Raw genomic sequence first — 14,251 nt, 5'->3', positions numbered from 1 at the left:
CAACATTTTGTAAAATTTGTATGGAACTAGAATCCTGAAATTTAGAACTAAGTTTAATGTTGGAGTTTCGGGTTGAAATAGGTTGTATGGATGGAGTTGTAATTCTGATATTTGGAATGAAGATCGCTTGCGTAGGGTTGATAGGAGATGTTCTACTAAAAGTACTAAACGGGGCTAAATTGGGTAATGTGCTTTGGTATGGAAGTGATTTTCTGAAATTTGGCATTATTGTCACTGTTTGTGTGTAGATTTGTAATATAAGAGTACGTGGTACGTAAGAGTACATGGTACTAAATTTTGTATTGGGTGTATGGATAGAGTTGAAATTCTAAGTTTTTGTATTAGGGTTTTTGGTATTGAATTTTAGAAATGCGTACCATAAATATACGAAAATTATTAAATGAGATGTGGGTGTGGTTTTGGAAGTACCTACTATAAATACACGAAGAATACTAAATGCTAATTAATTTAGTATTAGGCGTAGGAGTATTCCGAACTATGGTATTATGGGAAATTTAGTGTGTAGTTGTTTATGGAAATACTTTAGTACGTACAAAAGTCCTAAATATAGACTTGGGTCTAGGGATAGACTTAGATTTCTGAAGTTTGGAACTGAGGTCAGTGTTGCTGTGTAGGGAACAGCTTTGAACATACGAAAGATACAAAAAATGGGTAATTGGTACTCCCAATACAAAAGGTGCACGGATAAAATTTGAATTCTGAATTTCGGTATGAGGGGCAGTGTTGGTGTGTACGTTTAAGATGCAGAGGTAGTTTTGGAAATGCGTACTATAATAGTACAAAAGGTACTAAATTTAGAGCTAAAAAACTTTTATTTTAATATGACGGAATATATTTAGAATTTAAAATCTGGGGTTAGAGTTGAGGTATAGAGGCGGTTTTGAAAAATATAGTCATAAGCTTACGAAAAGTAATTAATGGTACCATATTTAGTGTTGGTTGATGGAATAGATCTGGAAAATGAGTACTATATGTGCAAAGAAAGTAATAAATAATACTAATATGTTCTTGAAATTCAAACTACTCTAATGACCTGTTTCACTAAGAACTTCTACCAAACTTAAATTTTTTGAACAATTTTTAAACTAATCTTTGTATTAAACCTAATTTTTGTTTCAAAATAATTCGAACGAATTTGAATTCGAATCGTCTTAAAAAAGCAGGCCAAAGGGGTGCAGAAAATAGTAACGTTATACCGTTGGTATTGGGTAGGTTAGAGTCGAATTTTGTAATTTGGATACATTTTTCAAATTTCATTTTAATAATTCTTGAATAATTCAAATTTAATTTTATTAATTTTGGAATAAATGAAACGGGGCTCTGTTTGCATCCTCTTTCCTATAAATGACATCTTTTCGCTAACGAAGTAGCGGGTACATTCTAGTCTATTATATTAATGTTGTGGTGTCCAATTTTTTTTAATTTTTATAAGCAATAAATATTAATGGAAAATATTTAAAGTAATTTAAAATTAAGTGTAATGCCAGATAAAGATATGTATTTAAAAAATCATATTTTTATTTTGTAACCAGCTTTCCTATTAAATTCTCTTCAAAATGTACCTATATACCTATATTGACGATTTTTGGTGGATTAGTTAGGATTGGGAACCTTAAATACCAAATAAAATCTAGTTCGGTCGATAAATGTAGCCAAACTCCTAAAATCCAGAGGTGCCATTCTGTGGGGACTATATCAAAACTTTGACCTATGTACATATGCTAAGGATTTTTGGTGGATAAGTTATGAGACCACTGGGAACCTGAAATGCCAAATTAAAGGTCGTTCGGCCGACATATGCAGCTAACCTCCTCAAAACACTGGGAACATCATTTCCCAAATTAAATACCCTATATCCGAGGCACTGTTATATGGGTGCTATATGAAAACATAAACCTCTGTTTACAAATTACAGATAGTTCGGTCAACAAGTGGGCCCTCACGACACGCTGCACCTTTTCAACTGCCCTGCCAATCCTACTCACCTAACTCCAGTGAACCTGTGGTTACATCCTATCGAATTAGCCACTTTCCTGTAACTGGAGACAGACCCAGAGCCAGATTGAGCAGAAGAACGAATACACACCCATACAATAATAAACACTATTATAACAACAACATGTCTTTGACTCTAGGCTTATCTTGATTTGCTCCATGAAGCGATTTTCCAGCAAGTTAGTTATCTCGTTTCCCCTTATCCCTACATGCCCTGGTACCGTTTACCGAACCATGATGCGAGTAGTTGTTAATTGACTTTTTACAGGTGCTCAATTCTGTTTCTATGCAAATATGAATTGAAAACTTATATAAAGGAAAAAATTTCAAATGAAAAAAATTACAAAGAAACAATTTTTCATTTCAAATCTTCATAGAACAAGAATCCAGCCCCTGGACAGTTTTTGATTTCATCGTATTTTAACTGCTGCTTTACTGTCTGTTAGGATGTGTACAGTTATTGGTTTTGTGCTAGCGTTAAACTAATTCAGACACTCTGTAAGTGCTCGGATATCGGCGGATCCTCCGTGTTGTGATCCGACTGTCGAGATTCATGTTTCCTGGTCTTTGTTATAGACACCCAGACCCGTCTTCCTCCCTAGCACAGTCCAATCTGTAAACCCGAAGATTTCAGTTGGCATCTGTGCTAGAATACCATCGATCCACATGTCTCTGTCGACTTCATTTGTTTCAGGTATACGGTCTGATACAATAGATCAATTTTTTCAGTAGGTTGTCCTTGCGGTTCCCTTTACGACGGTACATTTTTTTCAGGCGCAAGCCCTACTTCCACGAAACCTTCACGGCACCAACTAAAATGGCAAATCAGCAAAAAGCCCGCCGCCCACGAAGGAAGAAACCGATATCGTCCAAACTTTGTACGTCGTATTATTTCCTACATCCTTGACTTATGTCCGACTATTGACTACATAGGACCACTCTTTCGGCAACATTTTCTGTATGCGGCCCTAATTATGATGATACAATTTTTTTCGGGAGCAAATCCATATTTCTTGAGAAATTAGTCCAAAAACTTAAAAAACCCCTATTGATGTCAGAAGTATTGCGTTTCATGCTTTTCTTTAGGTCCAAGACTGAGGGTATATTTCAGTCGGCACAGCTGACTGATACTTTCTTACTTGTTATAAAAAACAAATGCATATTTTTGTATTTTTTTAATTTTTAAGTTTTAATTTTCAAATGATTCTATTAAAATAACGTCTGTGTATTGAGAACTTAGTCAATATTATTCAATAAATCGTTTGGTTTTTAATAACACTGTGCAGCAGCATTTTTGGGGGGTGGAAAATTTCTTTTGGAGATGAAAGCCCTTGATGGGTATACTAAGAACCCAAAAGGAAATTTTCGCCATAGGTCAAGTTTCTGAGATATCGCGCGATGAAGTTTTTGATTTTTTCCCTATAATACTTGGGAAAAGAGTTCCATATCTCTGTTTGGCGTTGTTACAGCTTCATTTTGAGGTGACATGTCTTCAGTCAAATCGATTGGCGAATCTTTTTGTAGAACATTTCATTCTTCTAACTCAATTCCTTTCATGTCCTTTTCATCCTTTATTTCTTGAACCGTAGTGAAAGTACCACAAGATGAGATTTTCCAGCATCCAAATATTCTACGAAAATGTTGCTCAGAAAATTTTAGGTACGGTTCTCTTTGACAACTAATCGATTTTGTCCCGTTTTCATTGTCCTTTTTGACATTTAATCGGTTTTGGTTCAGAAATAAACTATGTTTTGTTTTTCTGTATATTCGTCATTGGTTATATATTAGTATGTAGGCATAACCATTGGTTATTGCTTATGTAGACATCTGGGGTGCTTCTGAAATATTTACCACAAATAGCTATTGTAACGGTGAACACGTTAATAACAATTTTTCTTGGAGGATAGATCCGGTTATCTCAGTTTTTTAACCCGATAATCCGACATTAAAACAAATATTTGAACCGGTTTTAAGTAACCGATTAAACTTTTATGCATACCGTTCAAAAGCTTATAGAGATGTCAATCAAATTAATTCGCTTCTGAAAACTTTGTTAGTTGCAGTTCTAGAACAAAAAACCGTTTTCTTAAACCGTTTTTAAGGAAAAATATCAGTACGCGTAAATATGGAGATCAAAGGCTGGGGGGCGAACAATTCTTTTTGGCGATGAAAGTCGGTGAAGATAATATTACGAACCCGGAAGGACAGTTATGCCGTAGGTCAAACTTCTGAGTTATAGCGAAATGAATTCTTTCTTGACAAACTATACATACCAACGTGACAAAAAACCTAACGCCATAACTCAGAAGTTTGACCTACGGCATAACCGGGTTCGTAATATTATCATCATCGACTTTCATCGCCAAAAAGAATTGTTCGCCCCCCAGCCTTTGATCTCCATATTTGCGCGTACTGATATTTTTCCTTAAAAACGGTTTAAGAAAACGGTTTTTTGTTCTAGAACTGCAACTAACAAAGTTTTCAGAAGCGAATTAATTTAATTTAATTGACATCTCTATAAGCTTTTGAACAGTATACATATAAGTTTAATCGGTTACTTAAAACTGGTTCAAAAATCGGTTTTAATGTCGGAATATCCGGTTTCAAAATTGAGATAACCAGATCTATCCTCCAAGAAAAATTGGTATTAACGTGTTCACCATTACAATAGCTATTTGTGGTAAATATTTCTGAAGCACCCCAGATGTCTACATAAGCAATAACCAATGGTTATGTCTACATACCAATAAATAACCAATGACGAATATACAGAAAAACAAAACATAGTTTATTTCTGAACCAAAACCGATTAAATGTCAAAAAGGACAATGAAAACGGGACAAAATCGATTAGTTGTCAAAGAGAACCGTAACTAAAATCTTTTGAGCAACATTTTCGTAGAATACTTGGATGCTGAAAAATCTCATCTTGTGGTACTTTCACTACGGTTCAAGAAATAAAGGACGAAAAGGACATGAAAGCAATTGAGTTAGAAGAATGAAATGTTCTACAAAAAGATTCGCCAATCGATTTGACTGAAGACGTGTCACCTCAAAATGAAGCTACAACAACGCCAAACAGAGATATGGAGCTCTTTTTCCAAGTATTATAGGGAAAAAATCAAAAACTTCATCTCGCGATATCTCAGAAACTTGACCTATGGCGAAAATTTCCTTTTGGGTTCTTAGTATACTCATCAAGGGCTTTCACATTCAAAAGAAATTTTCCACCCCCCCAGACTTTGAGTTCCATTTTGTGTCACAGTGTAATAAATACCACTTTAGTAAGATCGGATTTGTTTTGCAAGATTAACTTTATTTAAATATCCAGATCACATACCAAAAATAAAAATAGAATGAAAAACATTTCTAAAAATAAATGCTAACCATTTAATTTCATGTGTCATTGATTTCACATTTCAATAACAAAAATATAAAATTAATGAATGGCACCAAAGTTCAATTGTTAAAATGTTTTTCAAAAAACAACACGCGTTATTGGTTCTGTTCTATTTGACGGCTCTATCTGAGGTAATTATGTTCAATTGTAAAAAACAAATCTGGAAATCAATTCCCTTATTTCTATTACAGCTTGGCTTGTGTCGTGATATTATTTTAGAGGTTCAAAATGTAACGTGTGTAAAGTATACTGACCATTTGCGTTACATTGAATGTAACTTCGTAAAAATGGCAACAAATCGTTTTGGTATTACAATTCGCATGCTTTTCGACAATGATATGGGTCGAAATTTTCGTGCCCGTATTTCGGTGGACATAAAACCCATCAATTCCAAAACAGTTATTCACATGGCCGATATAAGGTTTAATGTTTGTGTATTTCTCAAACAAATTGTAAATAATCAGGTGATTGAAGCTTTGTCCAAGGAATTTAAAAGAGTTGCAAATTTACCGTCTTCGTGTCCATTCAAAAAGGTAAAACATAATTATGTTGATGTAATTTTTGTTTAAATGATTTTTTTTATTTAAGGATTATTTGTATGAATCGAAAAACTTCACACTGACCGATAAATACGTACCATCTTATTTGGCCTTAATGAATTTTACATTTAAGGTTGAAATGTTCAGTAAAAACAGTATAATTGGTATGTGGCAAATAGATGGAGGCACTCGCGCCAAATGATCACACATATATATATTTTTATGTATATGTATATTGGGATTGCGGGTCAATTATAAGGTTTAAAATTAATATTGTTTAGATCCGAAATTGTAAAAATATAATTTAAAATATATGTGTGTGTAAATGATTAATTTCCTCAAAAAAGTTATTTCTTGCTTACTTTCTTGGGTGGCTGATCTTGAGCACAGAACATCTTTCCCATAAGCGGAACTAAGAACATGTCTTCCTTTACAGTGTAAAGTTTACACCAGTGTCGCCCACAATATTTCCATCAATACTAAAGCATGTGTGTATGCATGGGTGAAAAAAACAACAAACACATGATATTCATCGTTTGTTTATGTACACGTACACTGTACGCGAGAGAGAGAAGCAAATGCAAAAACAACTCAGTGGGCGCCCTCAATATACAAAGAAGCAAAGAAGCGCGTCCCTGCTTTAGACCGATCATTCGTTTCTCACTATTGCAGATTCTTTATCTACTTTGATAAAGTTCGTGTGTACTGATTTTTTTGTAGACCTGCAATTCAATGTCGTCTTCTTAGGCCAGTAGCATGTGATCCTTGGTGTGTATTCCTGTCTTCATTTCCGGATCTTGCACGTCCTACTCTCCAGGATTTGCCGCAGGGTAAAGATATGGTCAATAGTAAAAAATTAGGTCAAATTACTATGGGAACTAGAAATGGTTTTGGTCTAATAATGAAAACGCGAATATTTACCATCAAAAATAGTTTTGTTATTTTCTTAAATAGTCTCCATCATGATTTATACACTTTTTCCTGCGCTCAAACCAATTGTTTAAGCACTTTTTCCATTCAGATTTAGACACCTCCAAAACATGGTTTTTGAACGCTTCAACAGCATCTTCTGGCGGCGAAAATAAATGAAGTCATTGGGTGCCAAGGCAGGGCTGTACGGCGGATGACCATTTCACATTTTGTCCGGTCAAAAAGGCGCAGGTTTGAATCGATATCTGAGAGCTCGCATTTTCTTGATGCAAAATAATTCGTCTTCTCTTGTTCATTTTTCGACGTTGTTTGTAAAAGCAATCATAGATTTATCGGTATTTGAATTGTGTGTACATTGTATTGATTAAGTTGATCTTTTTTGGCTTAATATGGGGTGTGAAATCATTATTTTAATTTTAAAGTGTATATACCGTACGTAACCACAGGCTGATTGAACTAAAACAAGTATGTCATTTCAAAACGAAGGTAAGGGTGTCCAAAAAATGGGTTTTCCAAAAAAAACGGGTTTTGGTTAACCGAAATTTATAATTTTTCCAAAACCGGTTTTCGGCATTCAAAAGTTGTCAAAACCGGCTTAAACCGGTTTTGTTGAATAGGTACAAAATTGCTTGCAGGGGTTAATTTAAGTATGACGACTTCGTCATTATATAATTGTCTCATAATATCCTTGTTATTTGACCTCGAAGTGCGGACTACAAAATTAAAATTACAATTTTAAAATTTTGTACCAAAAGAATTAAGTTTGCATTTTATAAAGTCTGAATTCTTCGTATTGCGTTGCCAACCTCAAATTATCGTGAAATGCCGGAATCAAACATATATTTTGTTATCGTTACCCTTTATATTTTACACAAAATATTTTTCAAACTTAAAGGTAACTTTGCCCTACCTTGTTTTAGTTAAGTTTAGCTTACTTGTAAGATTACAATTCTAATGAAATATTAAAACTATTACTAATTTTTTTAACCCGATCAACCGATTCAAATAACCGATTTTTTTCGGTCAACCGAAAATTTTGGCTAAAACCGGTTTCGGTTTGGAACTCAAACCCGGATAACCGGTTTACCGGTCTCGGTGTTGGTGTTGATATGGAATTTTAACATACCGCCAAAGAATTGATGAATAACTGTAATTGATAGTATAACTGTAAGTGTTTGTCTGAAATCTAAACGTGAATTGCTTTATGAATCAATCTAAAGCTTCTAGCAAATCTTTATGTACCATCGCAGATTCGTTGCAGATGATAACTTCTACTTAATATAGCATGTGTGCCCTTCATTCAAATGAATATCCAGTGGCAACTTATGGGCAGGCTGTGTCGTCCTTCTATCTTCTTATAATAGCTTTAACAAAGTGGCAATTTGGAAAAAAATCGGATGTCACATGTTTTAAGTGTAAAATCCGAGTTACAATAAATAACATCTTACATTCAACATTTTTTAAATCACCTGCTTCACGAAATGTTAAATTCAATAAAGCTTTAAAATTACTTTGTAGGAAGAGTGCATGCGACGATCACAAATTTACTATTAAACTATATTATAAAAACTAGTTAAAAAAATGTCAACCAAAAACGGACGGTTATTCCGCTTAGACTGATGCAAAATAAATTATTTTAAATGCCGTTGCATTCTGTGGACACCTTAGATTAATACTGCAACAATCATTTTTAAATTGGCGTATGTGATTTTTTTGACTTTTGGCGCGCTAGATCGGTATTTTATCCACTGTGCCATGTAGCAGTATCGCCAGTACCGCCCGATTTCAGGTATTTTGAAGCTTTTATCTACATTTTCGGCCCAAATTGGCTGTACTTTGGTATTGAGGTTTCCCAATGGTCAAAAACCTTCTGCGCCAAGAATTGTGGTCTTAGGTCCAGGTTTCGATATAGCTCGCATATTACGATACCTCCCGATTTCAGGTATTTTGAAGATTTTATCAACATTTTCGGACCGAATTGATTGTATTTTGCCATTTGGAGTTCTCAATGATCAAAAATCTTCTGCGCCTAAAATTGTGGTCTTAGGTCCAAGTTTCAGTATAGCCCTCATATTACGGTACCTCCCTATTTCAGTTATTTTGAGGTTTTTATCTACATATTCGGTTCGAATTGGTTGTTATTTGCTTTTTGGAGTTCTAAGTGATCAAAAAATGTCTCTGACTGGTATCGTGGACAGGAAAGGAAAGGAAAAGGAAACCGTATTACAGCACATTCACTGAAACGACCAGAGGCATCATCGGTATTTTTAATGTCACACACGGAAATGCAAATATATGCAGCTGGAACCAAATTTTTTGTAAACTCGACACTATTTCGAACATTCTTCAAACAATTTCGAGAGTGGCGAAGTATGGTGAAGTTAGTAAAACTTAACTTCAATTTTTAGGACTTGGTAAAAAAATCCACAAAATGTATTATAAAATATGCGATTTCCAGCACATTTTATGCAAATATTGTGTACAAATGTTTATGTAAAAGTAAATAGAAAACCTTGTACTAAAATTTCCATTTCGAAAAAAATAATTTATCCTTTCAATTTTGAGTTACTTGCCTTGTAAGAATTCACAACCTTACAGATGTTTTTAAGGTTTTTAAGAGATCATACGTAAATGTCAACTTCTTCTGTTTTGTTTTGTTAAATACCGTTATAAATTACAAAAACAGTGCTGAAATATTATATGATGTGTTAAGAGACAATTTGCTGAATTGCCGCAATGATTTGCTGATATCGATTTTTCGATTTTTGTCGAGGGTTGGGACCAGTGTGCACTGGGGCGGCTTTGCCACCGCAAATTTTCTTGAAAACTACAAATGCTACAAAAAACCCATTTAAAGGAAAATTGTGAGTTTAGCGAAGATCTATTATACCCCAAAAGCTGGCATTTGTATCAAAGATATGATTGAGGATGCAAGCAGTTTTGTGTCTTTCAGGGTATTGCGTAAAGAGTTCATGAAAGGTATAATTTGTTATATCTTGTTTGCCTTTGGTGATATCCAAAATATATTTTACATCGTTAAAAGACAACTTCTATAGAATATAAATCCAAATCATTTGTATTAAAAAAATAATTATATATGCCAAAATTATTCATATTATGAAATATGTTGGGGGTGGGGCGCCTATGCCAGGGGTTCGGGTGGGTTAATGTGAGAAATTTGTCGGGTTTAACTTATATTGTTTATGTTACTATAATGTGAAGTCAAAATCAAATATTATGCTAAACGTATCGTACTGATGTAATATTATATCTTTTGTATCTAAATTCAACATACGACTTCAATTGAATGCTAGGATATGTTGTTTGTCAATTTTAGTATAATTTTTGATTATTCAATAGATAGATTCGGATGGGGCGGCTTTGCCACTTTTTAGACATTTTGTAAATTCTCAAAAATTATATTTTAACAAGTAAAAAAGTATCAGTCGGCTTTTCCGACAGAGATATACCCTCAGCCTGTGCAAATTGAAACTTTTTTTTCACAAAAAACTTATGTATTTAGGGAGTTTCAAAATTTTGGTCGTATGAACCGACAAAAATGTTGATTAGGATTAAAGTTCAACAATTTTGCGGAAAAGGTACTTAAAGGAATGGACCGACATAGACCATGGGGGTGCCATAGGGGGTTTTTTCACCCTTCGGGCTGTTTTCTCAAGAAGTATGGACTTGCCCCTGAAACAACTTTAACCATCGTAATTGAGGCAGTGAATGTAAGTTGCTTCAACAAAAATCAAAGTGATTCAATAGCAGGTCTTAAAGTGAACTTATCCAAAATTTTGTGTGTGAGGTACGGGATGGAGTAGACAAATATAGTCCATATTCGAACATGATCTATATCTGGTAGATATTATGAGAATGTGTAAAGTATGGACCAAATCGGTCACTCCCATCAAGAGTTATCGTGCGCACAATTTTTCCGAATATTTTTGAACTTTTGTGGGGTAGGTACCTGAAGGAGTGGACCGATATGGCTTATCTACGAACTTAAAGTAAGTTTGGAAACAATATTACGAAGGCCAAATTTTGGTCGGATTCGGCATTTCCGTTCGAGAATTATCTTGCGCTTCCACCCATAAACATGGTGTCATAGGGTTTGTTTTTCAACTTTCAGGCTATTTTTTCAGGAAGTATGGACTTGCCCCTGAGGAAACTTGTACCTTCGTATAGGGGACAGTGAATACAAGATGTTACAACAAAAAGCAAGGCGATTTGAGAGCAGGTCCTAAACTGAACTTTTCCGAAATTTTGTGTGGGAGGTACTCGCAGGAGTTTACCGATTGAGTCCATATTGGAACCTCATCTAAGTCTGATAGATATTTCATAATGTGCAAAGTATTGACCAAATCGGTTACTCCCTTCAAGAGTTATCGTACGCACAAAATATCCGAACATTTTCGAACTTTTGTGGGGGAGGTACCGTAAGGAGTGGACCGATATAATCCATCTCTGAACTTGAACTAAGTTTGGACAAACTCTTACGAAAGCCAAATTTTGGACCAAATCGGCTCATCCGTTCGAGAGTTATCGTGCGCACCAGCCAGCCAGACAGACGGACGGACCTTGCTAAATCGACTCCACATTGTCTGAAACACATTTCGTCCAAACATACTTGGGGTCTAAAACCATTATTTCGGTGAGGCAGATTTTGCCCGTATGAAAGTGTATATACCCTCGTTAGCATAAATGCTGAGGGTATAAAAATATATGTATAGCCCATTTCCAGCCTCGGAGACACAACCACCATTATCTATCGAATTCATTATCAAGCCCCCTGCGCCGAAATTCCACAAAACATATAGCTTATTTTCACCAGGGGACATCCCTGTACATCATCTGAAAATTACATGAAAATAGGATCAGAAGTTTTGGAGATATACATTTTTAAAAAAAAGGCGACCGACCTAAAGACCATTGCAAATTCATTCTTAAATCTATACGTTCGCAAGATTTACATAAATAGCGTTTCTAAAAATAGGGCCTCCGGAATACAACAAAATATATTGCCTTTTTTAACCAGGGGTCATCCCTGTTCATTCTCTGAAACTTTCAGGAAAATAAGTTCAGTAGTTTCGGAAATGTAACATACGTTTGTCAGTTTTGCTAAATAGCGTTTTTAAAAAGTAGGGCATGGGGAACGTTCCCCGCGCCCTACGCAATTCAACAAATTATATAGCCTACTTTCACCACGGGTGTTCCCTGTACATTCTCTGAAATTTTTAAGAAAATCGGTTCGACCGGTTTTGAGTCTATACGGAACAGACAAACATACATATATAGATAGTCTTCTATATACAAGTTAATAACATAATTGTTCCCACATCATAATAAATGCTTACGGACACTATAAATCCTTCTCACAGTCAGTTAATGCAATAACAACGGATCAGGTTACAACACGTGCAGCCAAAATATGGAACATAAGCCAACACAAATAACTGTAACGTCTTCCCAAGCCTTCAGGTAGCAGTGAACGTTCCCAGCACATCGTATGACTAGTGGCGTGATCGTTGAGAGATACAAAAGTAATCAAAACATGTGAAATTAACAGCTAACATTTAGAGTTAAGTAGATTTAAGTTTTTAGTCGCAAATTGGTACGGCGGACTAAAAACCGATCCGATTATCTTTTAAAAAAAATAAATTCATTAAAAGACTTTTTAATTTACATACTAGCAAAATGTCCCCTACTTCGTATGCGGAAAGGATATAAAGAACAAATAAACAATATATAATAGGAAATGGCGAACACTGAATATTATTTGTACTAATACGAATTTTAAGCAATATTAATTTTTATTTATGTACCGTTCGTACCACTTTAGTTCGATTTCAGCGAGGCACATTCTTGAGGTATTTTAATTTAGGGCTTTCTGTCCACAGAAAGTAAAACATTATTTTATGAAAATAAACCTAAGACCAATTTAAGTACCATTTAGTACATTTCGTAGCCTTATAGTAGGCATTTCCAATACCATTTCAGCCATCAGCGACCCTCATAATAAATTCCAAACTTCCTACGCATTTAAAAAAAAAGCTCATTATACCTATTATCGTTCATACGATAATAAAATACCTTTCCGTAACATTAAAACAATACCTTCTCACGGTGCTCTTGAATCAAATTTAATTTAAGCACCTTCACACCCGGGAAGTTTTTGCGGATTCTGAAACTACGATTTTCATAGATGAGAAAAATCAAAAAAAAAAAATCGCCGGAGTGCTTTTTAAATAAATCGCAATTCAAGTTGACATTTTTAGGGGTTGTTTAGGTTTTCACGATTTTGCTTAAATGCCGCAAGTCCTATCAAAATGAGACTGAAGAAAATGTTGTAGCTTTGAAAATTCTCTACAAGATTGGCCTTTACGGTGACTGTGGCCGATTTAAAGCTCACATTAAGCTAGCTTTTTTTTAAACATAAGTGGCATTTTATCGATAATTTTTCCTTATGCCAACTGACTAATTTTACAAGGCGATGAGCGCCTGAGTGGTCAGTATTGTCCAACGCCAGATAACTTTTCGACTGATAATAAACTAACTTTTTTTTGCCTATTTGTAGTCAGTTTAAAACATAATGTGAAAAAAAAAACAATTTTTGTTTCTGTGTGTTCTTTATTTTTGACTTTTCATATTCTCTCTCTCCCTCTCTTTGTCTCTCTCTTTTTTGTTAGAGAGAAGAAGAGGCAAATTTTTAAATTTCCTTTGTGTTCCTTTTTAATTCCAGAATAATATGAGTAATATGTACGAATATGTCCAGTCCATCAACACTGTATTCTATAAGTGGATGCTGCATTTATACGAAGAATATTAAGAAAAAGCAAGTGCGAATTATTTATACATTTGTGCCTTATTTTTTCGATAAACACAAATACTTTGCAGAAGATACATGTTTCTGTGTTCAGAGTGGTTAATCTCTAGATAACTTTTCGACTAACTTTTTATTGGTCGAAAAGTTATCTAGACATGGACAATTGCCGAAAATTTTTTCTGTTCAAAGCGGTTCATCTCTAGATAACTTTTCAGCCAGTTTTTAGACAGTTTAAAAATTATCGATCTATTATCAATCATTTTATGAACTGGTTAATAAAAGTCCGACAGGGTTTGTATTCACGCAAGCTATAAAACAATAACAAATCAAAACATTTGTTCTCTTTTGTACGCTGTTTCTGTGCATTCGGGTCGTGTGCGTGTAAATTGCCGAAAACCGTCGACACCGCCGTGCCAAATGTGACCATGCTTGCCCTCCAGGGAGTGTATCCGACTACAAATTCTAGAGTTGTGTGTTCAAAGCTCAGCGTCGGCATGGGTGTTTTTTGTTTACAAAATTACAAAAACATGTTGATGTACAT

The 14,251-nt window shown here is 34.7% G+C and overlaps 1 protein-coding gene across 1 annotated transcript; it reads left to right on the top strand.

The window, feature by feature from the left end:
- Positions 1 to 5,486: 5,486 nt before the first annotated feature.
- On the top strand, positions 5,487 to 6,156 carry LOC141398477 (uncharacterized). The gene is made up of 3 exons (XM_073975763.1): positions 5,487 to 5,546; positions 5,607 to 5,948; positions 6,004 to 6,156. The coding sequence occupies exons 1-3, from the start codon at positions 5,487 to 5,489 to the stop codon at positions 6,154 to 6,156; spliced, it is 555 nt and encodes a 184-aa protein (XP_073831864.1).
- Positions 6,157 to 14,251: the final 8,095 nt, after the last annotated feature.

Source organism: Musca autumnalis, unplaced genomic scaffold (assembly GCF_047663935.1).
Source record: "Musca autumnalis isolate F117 unplaced genomic scaffold, ASM4766393v1 scaffold_3, whole genome shotgun sequence".
Taxonomy (NCBI): Eukaryota; Metazoa; Arthropoda; class Insecta; order Diptera; family Muscidae; genus Musca; species Musca autumnalis.
This window is presented reverse-complemented; position numbering and strand designations above follow the sequence as displayed.

Excerpts from the sequence above, each read along its gene's own strand:
- LOC141398477 (XM_073975763.1), top strand. The coding sequence starts at position 5,487 with ATGTTTTTCAAAAAACAACACGCGTTATTGGTTCTGTTCTATTTGACG. Across the intron at positions 5,547-5,606 it reads ATTTGACGGCTCTATCTGAG|CTTGGCTTGTGTCGTGATAT; the intron begins GTAATTATGTTC and ends TTTCTATTACAG. Across the intron at positions 5,949-6,003 it reads CTTCGTGTCCATTCAAAAAG|GATTATTTGTATGAATCGAA; the intron begins GTAAAACATAAT and ends TTTTTATTTAAG.